The following is a 23,075-nucleotide window of genomic DNA, read 5'->3' on the forward strand; positions in this document are numbered from 1 at the left end:
CACGCACACACTGTCCCGGTCCCTGCTCGCCGGGCTCACAAGCTGGCAGCGTGCTCGGTGCGCTGCCAAGGCACGCTCCGCTCCCTCGGGCCTCAGCCCCCGCTCCCCGCAGCTCCTGAGGCACCATCGCGGCCTCTGAACACGGGAGCCCTTCCCAGCGGTGCCATGTCCCACCCTGCTGGCCTCAGGACTGTCTGCCATGCCCTGGCCCTCTGCCGGGAGCTCAGCTGTGAAAGGGCCCCACTGGCATCGCCCCACGGGCTGGGACCGGGCGGGTTCAGCGATGCCGGGAGGCTCACGGGGTGATGCTGCTCACGGCCGCTCCCCTCTGCCCGTCTGCCCCGTTTCCTGCTCCTCCTCGGGCTGCACACCCCGAGCACGTCTGCCTGGATAGGAACTTCCACAGGGAGCCTGGCCCTGCCCGGGTCACTGCACAGACAGGGATGTCACCTTCTCCAGGCAGAGATCCTTCAGCTTCCTCTGAGTTTTTCCCCAGTCCCCTCTCTCTGCTCGCCTCACCCACCCTGTGCTCCCCTCTAAGATACTACAGCAATTCCACGAGTCCACCAGCAAACAGCTCTGGAACAATCCACTTTATAACAACCTGGCAATAATTGATTGCTGCACCTGCTTGAACAGTAATTGGGACCCCAGAATGGGGGGGGGGGGGGGGGTCACAGAGGGGCAGGGCGGGCCCTCCAGGGCCCTTTCTGCCCCTGAGCATCCTGATGTTCTCCTCAGGCTTGCTGAGAGCATGAGAACGCTGGGAAGCTTTTGCCTGGGCTCTGCAGGGCTCCTGGGACGGCAGGCAGGGTGTGATCCATCTGTGAAAGGCAATGGGGAAAACTCCATCCCCTCCCGCTGGGCCATTGCCGAAACCGAAGCGTGGGGGGGAGCAGAGCCGAGCGACCTCCGAGTCACATTCAGGGCTATAAAAGGAAGCCGGGTCTCCAGCAGGGTGCCTCTTCCACAAAAGCAACCGGGGGATGAGGGGGCTGCGAGCAGAGCTGAGAAAAAGCTGCCAGGCAGCGGGAGAGGAGCCTGGAGCGCTGAGCCAAGTGCGAGGTGCACATATGCTCTCTGTTTCTGCACAGCCACGTCTCCATGAAACCTGCCCCAATTTGTGTCATCTATTTTGAACGGCACAGAGAAATACTTTGATCTGCCTCCACCAGCCCTGGCTGCGGTTCAGGCACCAGGAAGGGGCCGCCACACAGATGGCTGAGCCCAAAGCCGTGCCATGGACAGGCAGCGTGGGGCTGCTGGGCCAGTCTCTCCCTCTGGCTGCCCACAGCAAGGGCATGGCTGGTCCTGGAACACCTGTGGAGAAGTGCACCAGCTGTCCAAGTTCACCAGCACCTTCATGCCAGGTACCAGCACAAAGATACCTGATACCAGATACCAGAGCTGCTTTGGAGCCACCAGGCTGGAGAGGCCATCAGGAGCTCCTGGGCAGCACAGCCCCACAGTGCCCCGAGGCTGAGCCTGGTGCTTCCATGCTGCAGAGCAGATCCTCACCATCCTGCACCACCCTGACACCCTGTCCCAGGGCTCCAGACTCCTCTCCCAGCTCCAGAGCAGCACAGAGAGCAGAAGGCACCGGATCCCACAGCCCCTACAGGGTACATGAGCCCTGCACTTGGCTTTGACGCTTTTTTCCCTCCCTCCCTCCTCTCTGGAGCTACTCGTCTTCCCAGGATGGCAACAGCTTCTCTCTGAGGATGCAAAGCAACCACTCCAGGAAGTGGCAGGCAGGAGAGGAGGACAGAAGGGGCCAGGAAACGCAGAGGGCCTGGTGCCAGTGCGAGTGGTGGGGCTGAACAGAGGTACTGGCTGTTCAGCTGGGTCTGCCCAGCCTGAGGAGGCAGCAGCACCCACAACCTGCGCCAAGACCCCAGAGGAGACATCCGATTTTCCAACCCCCCAGAAAGGCTGAGGCAGCACACACACGGAAGGCAGGCAAGGAAAGGAAAGCACAGCCAGAACTCTCCTCCTCACCCCAGAGAGGTCCTGGCCTACAAGTGCTGACACCCAGCAGGGCTGTGGATGCTGGGGCTCGGGCACGGCTCAACCACAACCACTTCCTGCAGTGAAATGCCAACAGCCCAGCCCTGGGGGCACTGAAGAGGCACCATCTTTCCCAGAGCCCGTTTCAGACTGGCTCGGCCTCGGAGCCAGAGCAGCTCAGAGCTCACCTGTCACAGAGAGGAGCTGGGGCCAAGCCAGGACAGGTGTGCTGAAGGAAGGTGAAGGGAACAGGAAAATGGAGTGATGCCAGCACAGCCCAGGGCATTCACAACTCACAGGTGCCCTGACAGTTCTTTATTGTCCTCAGAGCTGCGTGGCAGCTCAGCCATGTCCAGCACAGGAAAGCCACGTCCTGCACTGCCCTGGGAGGCAGCACCAGCGCCTGCAGCGGCACCAGCGAGTCCCACTCTCAGCCTCCTCTGTAGCTCCCAGCAAAGTCCAGTTCTCAGCCTCTTCTGCTCCTCTGTGTCTCGCCAGCACTGCCACGCTCATCCGCTGCAAACCCCTGCCTGCTCCAGGCAGCTGCACGGCAGCCAGGGAGCCTTGGCACCAGCACAGAGCCACGACTGGCACAGGGGATGGGCTCAGCCAAACGTGCACCACGGGGTCTCGTTCGTGTCACAGTCCAGCAGGACATTGAGGACGGTGCAAGGGGCTCCTGCCACGCTCAGATCTGTGCGTGACTCGATTCTGTACCTCACGTTGTTCAGGCCTCCCTCCCGATCCACCTTGAACTGCTCCTGAGGGAGAGAGAGACTGCTCAGCCCAGGCTGGCAGGGAGAAGCACCCAGGGCCCGGGGAGGGAGCCAGAGCTGGCAGAGGAGGACAGGAGCAAGGAGGGCTCAGAGCACACGGTGACCACAGCCCCAGTCTCCCGTGGCTCTCCTGGACCACAGCTCTCACCTGCTTCTGTGCAGCGATGCGCTTCTGGTCTCTCTTCCTCCAGGCTGGGTCGTGCAGGTGCTGGAAAGTCTCGTATCCAGTTGTGATTCCAGAGGGACGACGGACCTGGGAGAAGAGCAGAGCTTCCCTACAGCTACTGCAAAACTCCTGCACCTGCTGCTGGAGCACAGGGCTGCTTTCCCCACACCCCAAACTGGGTGGTCACAGTGAGGCACAGGTGAAGAGATGTAAGAAAGGGCAATTTCAAGGCAGGAGGGTGCAGAGACCCCTTACCTGGAGACCAGCTCCTTTGATACGTCGATAGAACTCATCGTCCTCCCGTCCCCAGCCCCAGAAGCGGTTGGACATCCCATTGCACTGCAACGAGAGCAGCACCATAGCAGCCAAGGCCCAGCACAACTCCACAGCCTCAGAGGAGCTGAGCAGACACCAGCCCAGCCTCCCCTGTCCAGCCCCCAGCAGCTCAGACCACAGGCTCTGTCCCCAAACCATTTTAATTCCTGTCCCCACTTCCCAAGTTCACCATGATAATGCCATAGCTCCTGCTCCAAACTGTCCAGGACACGCCACCCAGCAGCTCACCAGCTCGTAGTGCTGCTTGGTGAGCAGCAGGATGCCACCCACGTAGGTCTTGTAGTGGTAGAGGGGGTGCAGCTCAGGGGATGCCACGTGGAAGGGCCCTGCCTCGGGGAAGCTGTAGTCCAGGTGCTCGTTGAGGGGCAGGAGATCCACGTCGTGCATGGCGATGTAGTCGGTGTCGTTGCCGCTCTCCAGGAAGCCCACGTTGATCAGGGATGCCCTGTTAAACCTGCCAGGGACTGGGGGCTCTCAGTGCCACCACGCACAGCAGTCACTGCCCCCACATCCCTGCCACAATCATCAATGCTCAGTGCCTGACCCGTCCCCAAGCAGGGACACGTGCAAACACAGCTCTTCATCCTGCACAGCGAGCTGGGGGTGACAGCATTTCCAAACACCCCAAGGCCTGTCTTTCACTTCCACAATCCCCATATGTTTGCTGCTGCAGACCTGTGACACAGGGGAGAAAGCTGAAATACTCGAGGATGAAGGATTCTATGCTAAGATTCCATTTTTGCTATGGAATAAGGAAGCAAACCAGCACTTTGTCCATCTCTGAGCTCTAGAATGAGCAGCTTTGGGGAGAGCATCACACACTGCCCCTGACATCCCGCAGCCCTGGTCCTACACTTCTCTGCAGCTCCCTCCCAGCACTCCCAGAGCTTCGGGCAGGACCCCTCGGCACAGGCAGACGCCGTACCTGAAATGATCCACTTGGTTGAGGATGAAGATGCGGTGGCGGATCTTCTTCTTGCTGAGGAAGCGGTGCATGTAGGGCACGAAGGCCAGCAGCTCCTCGAAGCGCTCTCGGAAGGGCACCAGCAGCGCCAGCCGGTGCGGAGCCCACGACGGCTCCTCGTGGGGCGGCAGCGGCGGGGCCGGGGCCGGGCAGGGCTGCCGGGGAGCGCCCCGGGGCTGCCCCGCCGGTGCCGGGCCCTCGCCCGAGCAGCTGAGCTGGAGCCAGAGCAGCGAGGCGAAGCCGAGCAGCAGCGCCAGCAGGAACAGCGGGAAGGCGGAGAGCCGGCCGGGGAAGAGCCGCAGCAGCGGCGGGGACCTGCGGGATGGAGCGGGGTCAGCGCACCGTGTGACCCCCGCACCGGGACAGCATCCCCCGAGCCCGCCCGGCCCCCGGTACCGCCCGGTACCGCCGGGCTCACATCCCCGGTACCGCCCGGTACCGCCGGGCTCACCCTCCGCCGCGCAGCCGGAGCGCGTCCCTGCGGCGGCCCGGGCCCATCGCCCCCGGCCCCGGGACACGCTGGCGGCTCCCCCGCTCCCCCGGAAACACGGCCCCGCTCTCTTCCGCCGAAGGGGCGGGACGGGGCGGGACCGTTCCGCCGGGGACATCCCCTCCGCCCCGCGCCACCGCCACCCCCTCCCGGGGCTCCGCCGGAAACCGCGGGGACACCGCGCCGCATCCCCGGCAATGCCGAGAGCGCAGAGCCACCCGCGGAGCCTTGGGGATCCTCCCAGGATTGCCTCCCTCCATCCCCCCAGTCCCTTCAGCACTGCCCACCCTGCTCCCTTCTCTCCCCATCACACAGAGCCGGAGCCTCGGGTGGTGTCAGTCCTTTAATGCCCCACTCGCACCCCCTCCCCTCAGCCCCTCACGTTCACACCTGCCCCAGGCAGCACAGCAAGTCCCAGCAAGGCGGGGGGAGCGCTGGAAAAACCGGGGAGCAACCTCCAGGCTCCCTCACCAGAGCTCTGGGGAGCCAGCGGGCATCACTGCCCTCAGTCCAACCCGCGGGAGGCCAAGGGCCAGGCAGGGGTTACAGCCAAACAGACAGGTAAGAAAATACTTCTGGTATTTCTCAGAAACAGCATTTAGAAACCACAGTTTGTTTTTTTTTTTACAGCTCCCCATAAAAAAAGATGGGTTTGGGCACAGGTGCCCCACTAGTAGAAACGCTTGTTCCGCTCCTGGCGTTTCTGGAAGACCACGGCTCCCACCACGGCGCAGACGATAATGCCCAGCAGGGCACAGAGCAGGAGCAGGAACACCTTCCAGCCCGTCAGCGGCCCGCTCCGGAAATTCCCCGTCGGGTCATCCACATTGTCTGCAAGGGAAAGAACAGCTGCAGACACCAACAGAACCTCGGGTCCCGGGCAGTTCTGCCAGGTGTCACGCCTTCAGTGCCTCCCAGACCTCCCAATCGCCCGCGGAAGGTTTCCAAAGCCCACAGGCTGACCTTTGGGAGATTTAAGGAGGCTGACCCTCGGCTCGATCTTGGTCCAGTCAACGGCCTCATCTTCTACAGGGTGCTCCACCATGAGCTGGAACAGCTTCATCGAGATAATGTCGTGATTGTCTGGGGAGCAATCATAAGCAGCAAACACCATCAGAAGCTCTGAGATATCCACACACTCAAAGCACCCCTCAGATCATCCTCTGCCAGGTCCAGTCTCCTTCCCTCCCAAGCCACCCTCATCCCCAGGTATCAAACTGCAATCCAAAGGGGTTCCTTAGCTCTCAGGTGCCTCCTTTCCCCAGCCATGGGTCCCAAAAGGGTTTCAAGAGCCCAGTGAGCAATCCAGAGCAAGGAATCAATGGAAGCTATCCAGTGCATGCAGTGTTTCAATCCCAGAATTACATTTTTAGGGTTGGAAGGGACCTCTGGAAATCCAACTCCCCTGCCAAGACAGGGCCACCTAATCCAGGCTCCAACCACCATGTGTTCTCCTGAGCAAAGCCCCTCTCACCAGAGAGATCTCCAGTGCCAGCAGAAGCACCAAAGAAGTACCCGGTTGGCAGCTGCACCCCTGCGATGTCGATGCAGTTCTTCCATTCATTCTTGTCTTCCACATCAGTCATCACCTGCAAAACCACGAGAGTCACACCAGAAATGTTCATAACCATGGGACAGGCTCCACCCTCCCTGCTCAAGCAGGGCCATCCCAAATTGCAGCCATATTTTCTGAAAAATCTTTGCCTTAGGATTTTTTCTCCTGAGAAGCTGAGAGGCCTTAGAAACAAAATGTAAACAATGATTATCTGCTGCTGTGGAATGCAACAGGTGCATCTGTGATTGGTCTCATGTGGTTGTTTCTAATTAATGGCCAATCACAGCCCAGTTGTCTCAGACTGTCTCAGTCAGTCACAAGCCTTTGTTATCATTCCTTTTCTATTCTTAGCTAGCCTTCTGATGAAATCCTTTCTTCTATTCTTTTAGTATAGCTTTAATACAATATATATCTTAAAATAATAAATCAAGCTTTCTGAAACATGGAGTCAGATCCTCATCTCTTCCCTCATCCCAAGACCCCTGCGAACACCATCACCCCAAATCACAGAGACTGTGTTCAGATGATTCATTAACATCTCCAGGAGGGACACTGCACACCCTCTCCAGGCAATCAATCACTTTTGGCACGCCACTCTCCTGCCTGGCTGCACCTCTTTTGGAGCTAGAAGTGCCAGAGAAGCACTGGCTGAGCCTCAAACACCATCTCCAGCCCCTGTTGGAGCCAGCCCTGCCCCTGAGCAGCTGTCCCCGTGGTCTCACCGTGAGGCGGCCGCGGGAGTAGCGCACGGCCAGGAAGGTGTCGTGGTTCTGGTTGCGCAGGTCGGCCGAGCAGCCGGCCAGCTCCGTCCAGCGCCCGTCCTTGCTGTGGTCGTAGCTCAGGGAGCCGTTGTTGACCATGGCTGAGATGTAGGGGAACACACGCTGTGGGGACAGACAGGGGACATGCTGAGGGAGCTCTGGGGCGCAGACAGAGCCCGCAGGGTGGGAGCAGGGCACGGCAGCACAGCCCTGGTCAGGCACGGAGCACGGGATGGGCACGGCTGCTGCTCCACCTAAAGCTGCTTCTGAACCAAGCCTGAGCTGCCTAAAGCAGAGCCTCCCTTCCTGAGCTCCCATTTCAAGACCCCCATCCTGTGATTCTGTGAATGAACCCACCCTGTACTCCATGGCCAGGGCAGCCAGAGCGTCCCACACTTGCAGAGTGGCTGGGTAAAAACCCCAGAATCATTTAGGTTGGAAAAGACCTCTGAGAGCATTCAGTCCAACCTGTTACCAATCCCCACCTTGTCAGCTACCCTGAGTGCCACATCCAGTTGCTCCTTGAGCACAAGACCCAGAATGGACAGAAATCTACAGAAGCAGCAAAACCACACACAGGGTTTTGTGATCAGTGGATTACCTACACCAGAAGAGGACAACTGGAGGCAGGAATTCACCTCCCATGAGCATCAAGACAACAGGGAAATGGGTCATTTCCAGATGCTTCATCACTTTTTTATCATGGTTTGGATGGTACAGACCCCAAAGCACAGTTCTGTTTCCTGACTGTGCCATAATGGGATCCACAAACACAGAGCAGGACACAAGAAAAGGATCCCCAGCCCTCACAGGACTGATCTGTCCTGTGGCCATGGAGAATTCTGGAGCAAAAAGGCAGCCCAGGAGTTTCTTTCAGACACACACAGGTTGCAAAGAGAAAATAAGAGCAGAAACATCATGGGATGAGTATCCAAAGCACAGAGGTCAGGGAATAGCAATCAGGATGAATACTGGCAGGTGGTGCTGGGTTTACACCAGCTCTGTGCCTGCTCTCCTGTGCAGAGAAGATGCCTTGGAAACATCTGTGTAGCCAAGAGCAGCACAAGAAAGAGCAAGGAGCTTCTTATCTCCATCAATGCACACAAACTCTTCTCTTTCCCAACTCCCAGGAGAGGAAGAGCAGACCATGCCCAACTAGGGAGAGGCTTTTCCTTGGATCAGGTGAGAAGCACTCGGAGCAGGAAGGGAACAGACTGCTGGGCACTGCACAAGCAGCCTGGAGCACTCACCTCTGTGGCCTCATCATTGGGATAGGTATCAAGGAAAATAGCCAGCCCATGGAAGTTGTCCTTGCTGCCAAAGACAGGACCTGGAACAGGGCAGAGGAGTGGAGAGAGGAAGAGACAGAAGGAAGTGAGAACCTGTGCTCAGAGAGTTCTGAGCTGTACGAGCTGTTGGCTGCCAAGCAAGTGGCTGATGGCACCTGCTGCCCGGGCAGAGCACACGGGACACGTCAGCCCAGCCTAGCGAAACCAGAGCGGGGAGCTGCGAGCCGTGCCTGCCCAGCTGCGCCCCGGACGGGCCCCGTGTGCTGCGGGCCAGCGGCTCCCGGCACCGACCTGGCGTCAGGCGCTCCTGCGTGTACCACAGCGCCAGCCCGTCCCCATGCAGGTTCTTCTTGCCGGCTCCGTGGATCTTGAAGTGCACGTGGAGCTCCCAGTCCTTGAGGAAGCAGGGCTGTGGGAGACACCGAGCCCCGTCAGGCGGGAGGCGCCAGGCCCGCGCCGACCCCCGCCGACCCCCGCCCGCCCTGCCCCGGCTCTCACCACGCGGTTCCAGATGGAGCCCTCCCGACTGCGCTCGTCGGGCGTGAGGCGCACGTACTGGCTGGTGACCATGGTGCTGCCCGTGAAGTCCCACAGCGGCATGGCGGCGGAGCCCGCGCCTGCAAAGGGACCGACAGAGCGCGGATCAGCCCGGGCTGCTCGGGGGGCGCCCCCTGCGTCCCCCCGGCCCCGCGCTCACCCTGGTACGGCTTCATCAGCGAGTGCTCCCGCTTCAGGTGCTCGCTGTTGCCATCCGTGAGCTCGGCGGGCACCGGGCGCGGCCCGGCCAGGGTCAACAGCAGCGCGGCCGCCGCCACCAGCCCGCCCGCACCCGCCGCCATGCTCCGCTTCCGCCTTCCCCCGCCCCGCCCTCAGCCCCGTCTCACAACTGCAGCAGCCAATTAGAAACCCGTACTCACTGCGGTCCTGCCCCAGAGGTGAGCGGCATCACTACCCACCTATGGCAGGGGAGAGAGGCGGGGCCAGCGGGGCGCGCAGCTCCCGTAGTGCGGCGGGAGGCGGGAGTAGGGGGCCGAACGCCCTCCCGGCGCGCGTTACGCGTGCGCGACGGCGCAGGGCACGCCGGGAGGTGTAGTCCGCCCGCCTTCCCCGGGCCGCCTCACGTGCGCGGCTCGTGCCGCCCGCGGGACACGTGACCCGCCCCGACGAGTCCCGGGAACGGGAACGGGAACAATGGGATCGGGAACGGCCACGGCATGGGAACGGGGAACGGGAACAATGGGATCGGGAACGGCCCCGGGATGGGAACGGGGAACGGGAACAATGGGATCGGGAACGGCCCCGGGATGCGAACGGGGAACGGGGACAATGGGCACGGGAACGGCCCCGGGATGGGAACGGGGAACCGGAACAATGGGCTCAGGAAGGACAGGCCGAGGCAGCATGGAGGAGGTCACAGCCGCTTTATTGAGGGTCGCAGGGCAGCCCCCGCCCCGCTCCCGCAGGTCTCCCTCCGTCCCTCCGCCACGGCAGCCATGGGGGCCAGGGAGCGGAACCTCCCGGCCCTCCGGATGGGCACCACCGGCCCGGCCACAGCAGCTCTGGTTGGGACACAACGCGTGTGGTACCAACAGGGACAGGGCGCGGGGACCCCTGGGCGGCACCGGGCACATCCCTCCGGTAGTGGCCGGTCCTGTCTTCATGCTTGTCCCGAGTCCTGTGCGCACATGGGGACTCCCCTGGCCAGCGAGAGGTGCTGAACGGAGGCAGCACCGGTCCCATCCTGCGGGAGCACAGGGGACACAACACTCTGGTGCCTGGCGGTGCAGCCAGCTCCGTGTCGGGGTGCCCGGGGTGCCTGGGGCAGTGTGTGGGTCACAGCAGCCCCTGTGGGGTGTGACAGCAGTGTGGATGCACAAGTCCTGGGCAGGTTCTCGTGCTGGACGTGTGCACGCCCTCAGCACAGTGGGACACGTACTTCCCTCCAACAGCACGGGGGCTGCAGGGGATCAGGGGTGTGAGGAGCCCGTGGAAGCCCAGGAGGCAGGGAGAGGGGCAGCCGATTGATTTGTGGAAGATTGGGTAGGAAAATCATCCAAGCCTGGCAGTCTGAGGCTCAGGGCCCAGCCGAGGCTCAGGGGGAGCCGAGGGGCATGAGGGGTTGGCCGTGGCGTAGGGACCTGCAGCTCAGTCCCGTCTGGCACTTGGCAGCTCTCACTTCTTCCTGTTCATGATCTGGCTGGAAATCCAGTTCATCCCATCCTGGAGGGAAGAAGGATGTGAGCACAGGCCCTTGGGCCCAGCTCTGCAGAGCCCACAGGCCCCCATCCCTACCTGCACCCCTTCCCCAGACAGGGCCGAGCAGGCCTGGATCTGCCACTCCCGGTCCCGGTAGGTGTGCAGGCTCAGCCCCTCTGCGATTTCAGCTGCAGGTGCTGCAGTCACCAGGTCCTGCTTGTTGGCAAACACCAGCAGTGGAACCCCCGTTAGGGACTCGTCCTCCGTGAGCTCTGCCAGCTCCTGCCAAGAGAAAAGCTTCTCCCAGGGCTGCTGCCCTCCTCCATGGAGCTGGACACCTCAGCCCTCAAAATGTCCCATCTCTCCTCTCTGGTGCTCATGGCAGATAAGGAATCTTGGCATTCCAAGGGAGAGAAGCCCCCAAAGGAGCTTCACCTCCTGGAGCTCCATCAGCCCAGGAGCCACATGCAGGGCTGCTTGAGCACTGAAATCCTCGCAGCCCCGAGAGCCCTGGGCAAAGGGCAGCTGCAGGAGGCTCCTGGCAGTGCCGAGCTGTCTGGCACACCCACACGGCCGTCTGGTGCCGGAACAGCCGGGGCTGGCACTTGGAGTCTCACCTTCCCCTCTCAGAGCTCCAATCCCAGCGTTTGTAGCTGAATTTGCTGCTCATAAACCTTTGTTTGGCTGTATCACTAATGGGGTGCTGTGGGGTGGGATGAGAGTTGGGGACTGAGGGGTCACTTTCACCAGGGACTGTCACCCTGTGCTTGGAGCATCCCAGCTCAGGGGGAGCTGCAGGGCCATGGAGTGGGGCATCTCTGCCTGCTGAGATCTTGAGCCTTCCCTCAGAGCTCTGAGGACAGCATGGACCCCCCCTGCAGCACTGCCCATAATTCAGAACAGCTTTGCTTCCCCCTCGTCCCCACAGAGCTGGTGCCATACAGATCTGAGCCCCAGCGCCCCACAGCCACCCCTCATACCTGCCCTGTCTCCTCGAAACGCTTCTGGTCTGCGCTGTCAATGACATAAATCTGCCGCGGGGACAAAAGGGACAGTCAGGGGCTCCTCCTTGCCGGGCTGCACAGCCCTTCTGTGGGGCCCACACAGGCCTGGGGGTGCTGCCCCACTCACCAGCAGGTCTGTGCTGCCCAGGTACTTCTTCCAGTAGGGCCGGATGGAGCGCTGCCCCCCGATATCCCAAACGTTCAGCTTCAACCCGTGGGACTGCACGCTCTTGATGTTGAATCCCTGCGTGGAGACACAAACCCCAGTGTCACCCAGGGGATGGGTGTGCCCTGCGCCCTCCGCCCTGCCCGTGGCCCCAGCAGCCCCTACCTGTGTGGGGGTGATGGTGCTGACCTCCTCGGACGCCAGGCGCTTCAGCAGCGTGGTCTTGCCCGCGTTGTCCAGCCCCAGCAGGACGATGCGGAGCTCCTGCTCCGGGGATCCCTTCAGCTTCTGGATGACGGAGAGCAGCCCCTGGGGACAGGGGGTGCTGGGGGAGCCCTCTGGGGTGCCGGGTCCCTTCTTTGAGAGGGGGGACTGGGCACGCTGCTGGCTTTGGGAGCCTTGTGTCTATGGCCTGAGCGAGCATCAAGGCCCGGCTCCCAAGGTGTTCAGGCTCGGGGTGGCCCCACAGCAGATCTGCCCAGCCCCAATTCCCCCCTCCCGGGTGTGGGACCACTCCCAGCTCCTGGGCACGCTGTGGGGCCATGCCCCAAGCAGAGCCCTGCTCTGGCAGCCCCTCCTGGCACCACCGCTGAGGGCTGGTGCTGCGCTCCCCCCTGGAGCCGGGGGGATGTCACGGACCCCGCTTACCTTCTGCACATCCCCCATGGTCCGGGAGTGGCTCCGGCCCGCGGCACCGCCTGGGGAGCTGCCGGGGGCTCGTCCCCGGGGCCCGCCGGTGGGTTCGTGACTGGCACGCTCCCCGTTGTTCCCGGGGGAGGAAGAGGATTACGGGCTCCGGAATTAGCTGCTGTTTCTCCATTTACCCACAGTGTTAAATAATGCCCTCGGCAAATCCTCCAGCCAGCTGTCGCCCCGCCGTCGCCTACCCCCGGGATAAGCCAGGTCCCCCCGGGCTGGGGCACTGGGGCACAGGGCATCCCCCTCCCCATGGAGGATGCCGTGCCCAGGTACAGGGCTGGCACAGCCTCACACGCTGGGATACCTCACACTGAGGCAACACCAAGCTGTCCCCTCGCAGGGTGGCAGAAGAAATTGCTGAGCTTGCTTGGGGCCACGTCAGCGAGTGCCACAGCTCCCCAGTGCTGCCCAAGGGAAACCACCAGGCCCTGGAGCAGGTTGAGGCTGGCTTGGCAGCAGCTGGAGCTTGGGGATGACACAGGACCAGAGGGGCTCAGACACATTCTCCAGCAGCCCACCCCCAACCCAGGTGGGGTGAGGGGCTCATCTGTTCTCCGTTTGGATTAAGTGCATTAATTAAGCAATGTCTTTGATTCCTGCATGCTGCAGTTCCATGCTCAGATCAGGTTTCCCAGCAGAGAGGTTGTCCTTGTGGTGAGGACCGTGAGTCACGCACTCTTGGAGAGACATTTTTATTTATAACTCTGGTGGCAAAGCCAAGCCAAACAACACAGCCACACTCCAACAAAGCAGAGGGGAGCAGCACGATCACCCCTCATCCCACTGCTGCTCCATGCAGTGGCAGGGGGCAGAGGGGCAGCCAGAGGTGCCACCCTTTGTTCCCCTCACCCAGAGACCCTGCCAGCCCTGTGGCTGCTTGTGGTGCTCTGCTTTTCTGCCTGCACACGGTGGGAAAGCTTCATTTTTTTCTGCATAGATCTGCACCCAACTTAATGTTAGGGTTCTGCTTTTGCTAGGTTAATCACCCACCTTACATCCCCGTTATTAGCATTTCCCTGAGCGGGTTGCCATGGTGCTCTGCGGTTTATCCTGCGCTCTTAGTTACTGAGATTTCCTAACAAATAACCCAAAATATCCTCCACTGGTTTGTGGTTGCTGATCAACATGGAACCCCGACCTTAGGAGATGGGCAAAACTGCTTAGGAATCACTTTGGTGACTCCACGCTGCACGTCCACTGCTCCTCACTGCCAGGTCCTGCTGGCAAACACAGCACAGGCAGCCCTCCCCAAACGCTGTCACTGGGGCCAGCCCCACACCCTCTGTGACCAGGGCAAGTGGCACCAGGCTGGTGGCACCAGGCTGGGCCTGCTGATGTCCCCCTGCCCCTGCAGCCCCTTCCCCGGGGTGATGTGATGGCCGGGAGGAGCCCCCTCAGGCTGCGGGGAGGGGACAAAGGGCTGGTGACCCCAGCCGAGCTGGGAATGGAGACTGGGATGGGTTTGGGAACAGGGATGCAGATGGGGATGCGATCACCGATGTAGATATGGATGGAGACAGGGACAGGGATGGGGATGGAAACAAGGACGCAGATGGAGACGGGATCGCGGATGTGGATGCAGATGGGGAATGAATGGGATAGGGATGGGAAACAGGGATGCAGATGGGAATGGGGACGGGAAACGGGGATGCAGATGGGACTGGGATAACGGATGCGGATGCAGATGGAGACGGGGACGGGCACGGAGGCGCCGCGGCGGCTCCCGGCCCGAGGCTGGGCCCGGTGTCCGCCGGGGCGGTGCCGGCGGCGCGGGGCGGGCGGGGGGGCGGCTCCGCTCCCCCCCGCTGCGGTCTCGGTTCCCATGGTGACACTTCCTGTGGGAGCCGAAAGCGGTAGTGTGGCGGTGCCGGGAGCGCCGGGCCGGGCCGGGCTGGGAGAGCCGCGCCGCCGGCCGGGGATGCTGCGGGGCCGCGGGCCGCGCCCGTAGCGCGCCGGGCCGGGCCGGGCCGGGCCGAGCCAGGCATGCAGGGCAAGGGCAAACTGCTGGTGGTCCACAACGGGCGCATGGTGAGTGCCCGGGGCGCCCGTGCCCATCCCCCGGAGCGCCGGTCCCGCCCCGGGGCTGTCCCGGCCGGCGGCGCGGCGGGAGCTCGGTACCGGGAGTGCGGAGCGGGCGGGCAGAGGGTGCGGAGCGGATAACGGGCACACAGAGCGATGTGTGGAGTCAGGAAACCGGCAGGTGGGAGGTGTGGGGCTCCTGGGCAGGAAGGGAAGGATGGGCATCCCAAGCAGGCGGAGCTGTGGAGGGTTTAGGGCCGGCAGCGGTGTCCGGGGTGGGTAACGCGTGTGGGGCCGGGGCGGTGAGCAGCAGGGCTGTGTGAGGCTTGGCAGCGTTGTAGGGGATGTGTGGCACTGGGTGGTGGGCAGGGGGATGGGGTCACAGCAGCCAGCAGTGCTGATGTCCGTGTGGATGCGGGCAGGGATGGATGGGGATGAGCAAGGAGCTGGCAGGAGAGAGGGACGTGGGACCGGGGTAAGGGACATGGCAGAGGAATGTGGGGTGGGGTGGCAGGGAGAGTGGGGCTGGGATGGTGGGTTTGGGATGGAGACAATCAGGAGCTGTGTGGTGGGCACAGCCAGCTGGGCCAGGGGCATCATGGAATGTGGGCACCCCTTCCAGGGGCATCACTGGGATGTGGGCACCCCTTCCAAGGGCATCATGGAATGTGGGCACCCCTTCAGTGGCCCCAAGCAGGGGATGAGACACAGCACCCTGCAGCGAGTGCGTGGCTGGGCTTTGGCCATGGAGGCTCTGCCCATCTCCCTGTTTGGCCACTCCACCCCAGGGCTGCTGTCTGGGGTGGCCCAGGCACCCCGTCCTGCTGTGCCCTGCACTGGCAGCACCCGGTCCCTTCTTTTGGGCATCTCCTCTGGTAGCTCCAGGCTCCAGGGAAGGAGGGAACAGGCAGTTTGCCTGCTTGGGGCTGTGGTTGTCCTTCCTTCCTTCCCTCCCCTCCTCCCCTCCTCTTCCTGTGCTGTGGAGGCTGCTTCTCTCCTCCCTTCTTGTTTGGGTGGCAGGTTACATCTGATAGCAGCTGCCCTTCCCCAATTGCTGGCCTGGCCCTGGGCCATGGAGGGGTAGGAGAAAGGCTGTGCCCCCTTTGTAGCTCTCTGCTCGCTGCCCTGGGTTGGAAGTGCTGTGTCTGCCCCTGCCACAGGGCAGGTAACACCAGAGCAGTGTTTGCTGGCAGTGCCTCTCGCTCTGGGCTCAGCTGGGCTTGCCCTGGTGCTGCTGCCACTCCACGGGGCCAGCAATGCCACACAGCCCCTCTGACCTCTCTTCTTTCCACTCCCACAGGGCCCGGCCGTGTCAGATGGAGGTAAGGCTGCTCTCTGCCCTGGGACAGGGGCCCAGCATCACCTTCAGGGGAGAGGGAAGCCCACAGGCAGCCTGTGCCAGGGGCAGGGAGCCAGCAGGCAGCGAGGTCCTGTGTCAGCACAGGCTGTGCCAGCACTGGCCACGTCCCCCCATCCCTCCCACACGGCCCCTGGTGCCTGTCCCTCCCTCTGGCTGCTCAGCTGGCACTTTGGGGTGCAGGGGGCTGAGTGGCTTCCTGGGGCAAGGAAAACCTGGGTACCAGCCAGACCCAGGTTCCCTAAGGGAGTCTCTGTATGTCTGTCGGTCTGACTGTGCACTGGTTATCTCAGATGGTTTATTTAGCTGTGTTGGCTCCAGTTACGTGTGGTTTAGCCCACCAGGAGGATAAGTACAGGGGGCCTGGCAAAGGAGCAGCCTGACACACCTCCTCTGTTCCTGCCAGCTTTGCCAGGACAGCACTGCTTCCATAGCCTCACCTTCTCTTGCAAATGACCCCCTGCTTCAGCTGCATGCCAGTCAAACCAGTTCCAAAGCTGGGCTTGCCCCTGGGAACTTCCATCTTTGTGAGCACATGGTCACCCTGGGTTTCCCCAAAGTGGGGTTTCCTCAGGGTTAGGAGCTGGAAATGACATTTTCTGTGCCCTCCACATGCTGGGTTTGTCCCTCATCTTGGCCAGAGGAGTAGAGAAAGTGGGTTCAGGCACCTCTGCCCATCTTCCAAGCTTCCCTCTACTCTGTGTGCCCTCTGTGTCCCCTTGTACTCTGCTTTCCCCATGGCTGTCTTACCCCAGGAGATGAGTCACGGGTGGAGTCACAGTGACACCCAGGGTGGGCACAACTGCCAGCCCTGGCAGGGAGAGCTGTCATGCCAGGAAGTGCCAGCTGTGTCATCCTGGTGCTCAATCCTCCAAGGATGCCACAGTGATGCTCCTCATGTTCCCTACCCAGCACTCACCAGGTCTGATGCAGATGGGGCAGGTGGAGGCTGCTGGTGCTGGGGGGTGACACTGGGGGACAGGGAGACAGCCAGAAGTGACACTTTTTCTCTTTTAGACTTGAATGCCTCCCGGGCCCGTGGCAGCAACCACAGTGTGAACAGCCTGCCAGGGCCACCAGCCTCGTGTGGATCCACCCAGGGCTCTGTGGTCAGCTGGGCTGAGTCCTTCGAGACGCTGCTGCAGGACCGTGTGGCTGTCACCTACTTCACTGTGAGTGTCACAGCCCAGAGCTCAGCCCCTGCCCCGTCCACTCTGGGACACCAACTGTCCCACAGGCATGGTGCCACCAGGCCAGCAGCTCTCTCTGCCCTGCAGGAGTTCCTCAAGAAGGAGTTCAGTGCTGAAAATGTCTACTTTTGGCAAGCATGTGAGCGCTTCCAGCAGATCCCAGCCAGTGACACGCAGCAGGTACCAGCTTTGGGCAGCTTTGCTCCCAGCTGCTGGGAGGGATGTGGGCAGAGCTGTCCAGGGGTCCTGGCAGACCCCTTTTCTGGGGGGCTGAGCAGGCTGGGGGCTCTTGAAGAAGGAATAAGGAGATGGATGTGATGTGCATCTGAAAAGCCACAGCTGGGACTGCCTGCCCCACAGAGCAGGATGTGCTTCCTCTGCCAGAGGGTGGAGAGTGTTTCTGGGGAGACAAACAAGACAAGGGCAGAGCTAGACAGGGGATTATGGGGACAGAGCCAGGTGGCTGCAGGGGATGGTTCCTCCCTCAGGTTGTGCCTCTGTGCAGACACTGCTGTGTTGTGCCCAGAGCTTGGTCCTGAAATCCAGGTACTGAGCTGATCCTGGGGCAGGTTGGTTCTTCAGGGCTCAGGTGTCTCTGTGGGGTGAGCAGGGGGCTCCCCTGGTGTGGTGTAGAGGAGGGGGTGGCTGGTCCCAGCCTGGCCTCCTGTCCCCCCAGCTGGCCCAGGAGGCACGGCGCATCTACGATGAGTTCCTCTCCAGCCACTCGGTCAGTCCTGTGAACATTGACAAGCAGGCCTGGATTGGGGAGGACATGCTGGCCACCCCCTCCCCAGACATGTTTCGTATCCAGCAGCTCCAGGTAAGGCAGCACCCACAGGATGGGGCTGTGGGACCGCCCCACATCACCCAGCATCACTGCGTCACCGTGGGGCTGTGCCATGGGGCAGTGCCCGGAGCCTGGAGCTGTGCAGGGCTCTGAAGCACACACATCCTCCCCTTCCAGATCTTCAACCTGATGAAGTTTGACAGCTACACACGTTTTGTGAAATCCCCCCTGTACCAGGCCTGCCTGCGGGCAGAGAGCCAGGGCCAGCCCCTGCCTGACCTGCGGCCCCACTCCCGCAGCAGCAGCCCCCCTCCTGACCTCAGCAAGGTGAGTCGGGGGCAAAGGGCAATGGGGACACGTCCCCAAGGTGCTGGGTCCCCTCCCTGCTGCTCAGCCCCAGGCTGGGCACAGACAGACAGTCAGGGCACCAGGGAAAGGGAAGGGGGACCCTCAGGTGTTGCCATGCTGAGATGCTGCTCAATTCACCCCAGAAGACGAAGCTGAAGCTGGGCAAGTCGCTGCCCCTGGGCGTGGAGACGGCGGGCAGCAGCGCCAGCCGCAGCCTGCAGCGCTCCTTCAGGAAGGGAGAGCGGCGAGAGCCCTCCTGGGCAGGTGGGTGCTCTGCTCAGCAGGACAGAGGGGCCTCAGGGGTGTTCACGTCCCCACCACCGTCCCTCTGTCTGTCCTAGAGGGGGGAGAAGGCAGCAGGAGCGCCATGCTGTGGAGGGAGTCCCAGGGCTCACTCAACTCCTCAGCCAGCCTAGACCTGGGCTTCTTGTCCTCGGCCAGCACAGCCACCAGCCCCTGCACGGAGGTGAGTGGGCACCACGGCACTGCCAGGGCACCACGCTGCCGCTGGCTGGGCTCATCCTGCCACATCCCTCCCTCAGGGCCAGCAGAAGAGCCTGGGGGGCAGCGAGGCAGAGCTGCCAGGCAAGCCCATGAAGTACTGCTGTGTGTACCTGCCCGATGGCACGGCCTCGCTGGCCTCTGTCCGGCCCGGCCACTCCATCCGGGACATGCTGGCCGGGCTGTGCGAGAAACGCGGCTTCAGCCTGCCCGACATCAAGGTGTTCCTGGTGGGCAATGAGCAGGTAGGGCCGGCAGGGGGGAGCAGGGTTTGTGCCAGCCAAACCATCCCTGTGCCGGGACCACTGTGCTGCCTCTCTCCTGATGGTTTGTGTCCTGCAGAAAGCGTTGGTGCTGGACCAGGAGTGCTCCGTGCTGGCAGACCAGGAGGTGAAGCTGGAGAACAGGATAAGCTTTGAGTGAGTGGGAGCTGTGACCATGTTCACAGGGGTCTTAGGATGAAGGAAGAGATGAGGATCTGACTCCACTTTTCAGAAGGCTTGATTTATTATTTTATGATATATATTACATTAAAACTATACTAAAAGAATAGAAGAAAGGATTTCATCAGAAGGCTAGCTATGAATAGAAAAAGAAAGAATGATTACAAAGGCTTGTGGCTCGGACTCTTTGTTTGAGCCAGCTGACTGTGGTTAGCTATTAATTAAAAACAACTAACATGGGCCAATCAAAGATCTACTTGTTGCATTCCACAGCAGCAAATAACCATTGTTTACATTTTGTTCTTGAAGCCTCTCAGCTTCTCAGGAGGAAAAATCCTAAAGAAAGAAAGGATTTTTCATAAAAGATGTCTATGACAGGGAGCTTTGGGGCTGATGCTGTTGGCCATGCACAGTGCCTCAAACCCAGTCCCTCAGGCAGTCCCGAGTGCCCTGGCTCTGCTCCTGCCTGCAGCCACCTCTTGTCCCCCTCTGCAGCCTGGAAATCTCCTCCCTCAGCAAGACCATCCGCATCACAGCCAAGTCAACCAAGCGCATCCGGGAGGCGCTGCAGCCCGTGCTGGGCAAGTACGGCGTGAGCGTGGAGCAGGCGCTGCTGCGCAGGGTGAGGAGCCTGGGGGCACGGCCAGCCCCGAGCTTTGGGGGAACCCTGCGTTTGGGGTCGGGCCAGGGGCTGCTGGCTCTCAGCAGGCAGTGGGGAGCAGCGCTGTGTGCCTGTGAGCTCCTACAATCCCTGTTTTGGGATGGGCTGTGACATCCTGCTCTGTGCTGGGAGGGACCAGGGGGTGTTGTCTGGCCAGACGGGTCCTCAGCCTGGCTGCCTTTCCTGTGCCACAGTGAGTGTGACGCTGAGTGCTGTTCCTGTTGCAGCAAGGTGAGCCAGCCACCCTGGACTTGGAGAAGTTGGTCAGCACAGTGTCTGCTCAGAAACTTGTATTGGAAACACCAGCAGGTAAAGTGCCCTCCCTCCCAAGCCATGTCCCCTCAAGCCACATCAGCCTGAAGGGCTCTCAGAGGGTCAGGCTGTTTTCTGCTGGCCATGGGACAGGGTCCATCCTGTCCCTGCCTGGCCAGCACCAGGATGCTGGAATGGGGCACTGAGCATCCCTTCCCTTGCAGACGTGCGAGTGATGGGGAGCGCTGAGGCTGCAGCTGCCTCCTCTCTGCTCCGGAGTGAGGTGAGCATCAAATCCCACCAGCCCTGGTCAGAGATGCCCTCTCAGCTGCTGTCATGCTCCACAGGGAAGCTGGGCCCTGCTGTGGCCCCAGCACCTGCCACAGGGCTGGGCAGTGGTGCCAGGGCAGGAGCCAGGCTGTGGGAGGGTGATGGGGACACAGCCCAGGGCAGTGCTGCCTCCTTGCCTGTGGCTGAGGCCTGGGCTGCTCATTGCAGGAGGGGAGCCCAACAGGAGCAGAGCCTGACACACGATGGGAGATGCCCTCCTCCTTCTCCAGGCCACAGTCTTCAGCTGCCATGAACCTCAACCGCCGCACGTACGACCTGGAAGGTGAGAGCTGGCGTGTCTGAATGCTGAGGGGCTGGGGCAAAGCACAGGCTGAGGGATGCAGAGCCCCTCCTGGTGTGCTGGGGATGGCTGCAGGGTCCCACTGAGCTGGGAATGGGCTGTGGGGTCTTGGGGTCTGGCGTGGAGCAGGGAGAAGGTGCCAGTGCTGTGCCTGGGACACGTTCAGGGTCATATCAGGTGGAGAGGGCAGCTGAGGTGCTGGGACAAAGCCCCAGTGCCTGGCTCAGGTGCATGATCTGCATTTCCCCAGGGCTGGTGGAGCTGCTGAACCGTGCCCAGAGCTGCCGGGCCAACGACCAGCGTGGGCTGCTCTCTAAGGAGGACCTGGTCCTGCCCGACTTCCTCCAGCTCCCCGTGCAGGACAGCAGCGCCTGTGAGGGGTCACAGCAGCCCAGTGCCCCTCAGGCTGGCTCTGAGGGAAGCAGCTGCCCTCAGGAAGAGCCTGCTCTGGCTCAGCCTTCGTTGGACCACAAGCTCTGATGAGTGCTGCTGCACGTCCACACCCGGCGTGTGGCACCCCCAGGCCATGCCAGGGTTTGAGAGGGGCCTGACAGCCCCTGCCCTGCACCGCTGACACTGCCCAGACTGCAGATCCATCCACATCCTGTCCCACGCTGTCACGTCATGTCCTGTGAGTGGCTGAGCAGCTGCCATGCCCCTCTGTGGGGCCACGTCCCGGTGCACACCAAGGGACTCTTGTACATAGTCTGAACCCTCGTTGCAAAGCACTTTGCAACGTCCCTGGCACTGCCCTGCCCAGTGCCTCTGCCCTGCCCAGCACATCCTGCCTGTGTCACACAGCCCCGCTCGCTCTCTGGGTGGGGAAAGCTCCCTTCCAGCTGCAGGGTGTACAGGATGGACAGGCTGGGTGGGGAGGAAAGGCAGGCTCCAGTCCTGAGCTGCAGTGCTGTGGGCAGGCAGGGTCAGCAGAACTTGTGCCCCGAGCTCAGAGCCAGATGCAGCCCTGGCCCCGTGGGAACGGGGCTGCCCCGTTGTTGATTTGCAAGTCCACCCTTGCTGGGGAGGGTGAGCGTGGCCCTGCCAGGCTGTGCCCCGGGCAGGCTGTTACGTCTGCATTGCGTGAGCGTGGCCTGATCCTGCCACGGCAGCGCTGCTTGGAGCAGGGCACATGGTTCCTGCCCCGGGCAGCCAGAAGCAGAGCCAGCAGATGGTGCCAAAAAAGCCTTCCTCCTCCTCCTCCTCCTCCCCCCTGCCGGAGATCCTGTGTGGGCAGCTGCTGAGGGACAAGCAGGAGCAAATCCCCATCTCCCCTGCCCCATCCCCACTGGGGTGTGGGTGCTCAGCCTGTAGGACAGCCCTGCTTGGTGCCAGCAGAATGCAGCAGCCCTGGGTGTGAGCACCTCAGCCTGGTGTGCCGGTGCCCAGCGTGTGCCCAGCCTGTCATTCCTGCCAGGAGCCTGGAGCCTCCATCTGCCAGTCCTGGCTGGGCACTGCTGGTCCCCATGCCCAGCAGCCCGGTGTCCCCAGAGGTCCCAGACAGAATCTGCAATGGAGATGTTTCCCCAACAGCAGTCAGGAGATCCTTCCACAGTCCATCCTTGCCAGAGCCCTTCCTGGCTGTGCCTTGGGTAACCACTGCACCACCACTGCCTGGCCAGAGGCAGAGGGGTGACCCAGGGCCCCTAGGCTTGCCCAGGTATGGGGGCATGGCCATCCAGCCCTATGCTGCCACAGCCAGCCGCAGCCCTGTGGCCTCAGTCAGAGCCCCACTGTGTCCCTGTGATGCTGCTCAGTTCTGTCTGTGCTGTGGAACCAGGGGAAATAAACAGCATTGCCTGGATGTACCATTCTGTCCTTCCTCTGCCATCAGGGCTGGATTGTGCTTTTCCCTGCGGCAATGTCCCCTCAACCCTCCTCTCCCCACAGAGCCTTCCCAGGGCCATGGCAGAGCTGGGCCAGCCCTAGGCTCCAGTGCCACCCTGACTGGCAGCGAGGGGCAGTGCCAGGAGCTTGTTTACCCAGCACTGCTGGTGGAGCAGGGGAAGCTGCAGGGCCGGCATGGCCAAGGACTTCAGCCCCAACCCTGTCAATGAGTGACAGCCAGAGCTGCCAGGGCCTCACTGGGTTAATGATTGTGGGGGCAGCTGGCCAAGAGCCCCTGGGCACAGGGCAAGTGCGGACACCAGGGACACCAGCCCCCGGCACACTGCCTGCACCCCCGGGCAGAAGGGTCCCCAGGCCCTGCGGAGGCAGGACATGTCCCCTGCTGTGCCACCTCCCAGGCATCCAGCTCCATCAGCCTGTGACACAGTGCAGGTGGCTCAGTGATGCTCCAGCAGTGGCACAGGTGTCCCCAGGCTGTCCCTGAGTGCCCTGGAGTACCCAAGGGATCTTTCCTTTCACTTGCACCTGGCTCATCATGGTAATGAGTTCTGGCAGTGCTTCATCCTGGGGAAATGGGGATGTGGCAACTGAACAGCCCTTTGTGCCCACTCCCACGGGCACAGGGCTGGAGG

At 61.9% G+C, this 23,075-nt stretch overlaps 4 protein-coding genes across 5 annotated transcripts; 1 reads left to right on the forward strand and 3 right to left on the reverse strand.

Moving 5' to 3' along the window:
- Window positions 1-2,300: 2,300 nt before the first annotated feature.
- On the reverse strand, window positions 2,301-4,748 carry B4GALT7 (beta-1,4-galactosyltransferase 7). The gene is made up of 6 exons (XM_054288013.1): window positions 4,701-4,748; window positions 4,211-4,564; window positions 3,514-3,739; window positions 3,205-3,288; window positions 2,932-3,036; window positions 2,301-2,768 (listed from the first exon to the last, which is right to left on the reverse strand). The coding sequence occupies exons 1-6, from the start codon at window positions 4,745-4,747 to the stop codon at window positions 2,613-2,615; spliced, it is 972 nt and encodes a 323-aa protein (XP_054143988.1). The 5' UTR covers window position 4,748; the 3' UTR covers window positions 2,301-2,612.
- Window positions 4,749-5,078: 330 nt separating this feature from the next.
- On the reverse strand, window positions 5,079-9,189 carry LMAN2 (lectin, mannose binding 2). Its single transcript, XM_054287933.1, has 8 exons — window positions 9,042-9,189; window positions 8,843-8,961; window positions 8,636-8,753; window positions 8,306-8,385; window positions 7,017-7,178; window positions 6,214-6,328; window positions 5,703-5,822; window positions 5,079-5,570 (listed from the first exon to the last, which is right to left on the reverse strand). The coding sequence occupies exons 1-8, from the start codon at window positions 9,181-9,183 to the stop codon at window positions 5,410-5,412; spliced, it is 1,017 nt and encodes a 338-aa protein (XP_054143908.1). The 5' UTR covers window positions 9,184-9,189; the 3' UTR covers window positions 5,079-5,409.
- Window positions 9,190-10,199: 1,010 nt separating this feature from the next.
- LOC128944697 (ADP-ribosylation factor-like protein 3) lies at window positions 10,200-12,420 on the reverse strand. The gene is made up of 6 exons (XM_054288071.1): window positions 12,359-12,420; window positions 11,876-12,019; window positions 11,672-11,788; window positions 11,521-11,571; window positions 10,637-10,822; window positions 10,200-10,564 (listed from the first exon to the last, which is right to left on the reverse strand). Exons 1-6 carry the CDS (start codon window positions 12,374-12,376, stop codon window positions 10,517-10,519), a joined length of 564 nt encoding a protein of 187 aa, XP_054144046.1. The 5' UTR covers window positions 12,377-12,420; the 3' UTR covers window positions 10,200-10,516.
- Window positions 12,421-14,345: 1,925 nt separating this feature from the next.
- RGS14 (regulator of G protein signaling 14) lies at window positions 14,346-22,399 on the forward strand. 2 transcript variants are annotated; one of them, XM_054287832.1, is made up of 15 exons: window positions 14,346-14,437; window positions 15,729-15,750; window positions 16,803-16,957; window positions 17,063-17,155; window positions 17,652-17,795; window positions 17,940-18,089; window positions 18,254-18,374; window positions 18,452-18,576; window positions 18,653-18,856; window positions 18,954-19,030; window positions 19,550-19,676; window positions 19,943-20,024; window positions 20,192-20,250; window positions 20,466-20,580; window positions 20,849-22,399. In XM_054287832.1, exons 1-15 carry the CDS (start codon window positions 14,393-14,395, stop codon window positions 21,076-21,078), a joined length of 1,749 nt encoding a protein of 582 aa, XP_054143807.1. In that variant the 5' UTR covers window positions 14,346-14,392; the 3' UTR covers window positions 21,079-22,399. The 2 variants fall into 2 exon arrangements, with proteins under 2 accessions (XP_054143807.1, XP_054143808.1); XM_054287833.1 differs by having other exon boundaries at window positions 18,257-18,374.
- The last annotated feature ends 676 nt before the right edge of the window (window positions 22,400-23,075 follow it).

The sequence above is a fragment of the Melozone crissalis genome, unplaced genomic scaffold, assembly GCF_028551555.1.
Source record: "Melozone crissalis strain CALT ecotype California unplaced genomic scaffold, PUWL_Pcris_2 ptg000061l_1, whole genome shotgun sequence".
Lineage (NCBI taxonomy): Eukaryota > Metazoa > Chordata > Aves > Passeriformes > Passerellidae > Melozone > Melozone crissalis.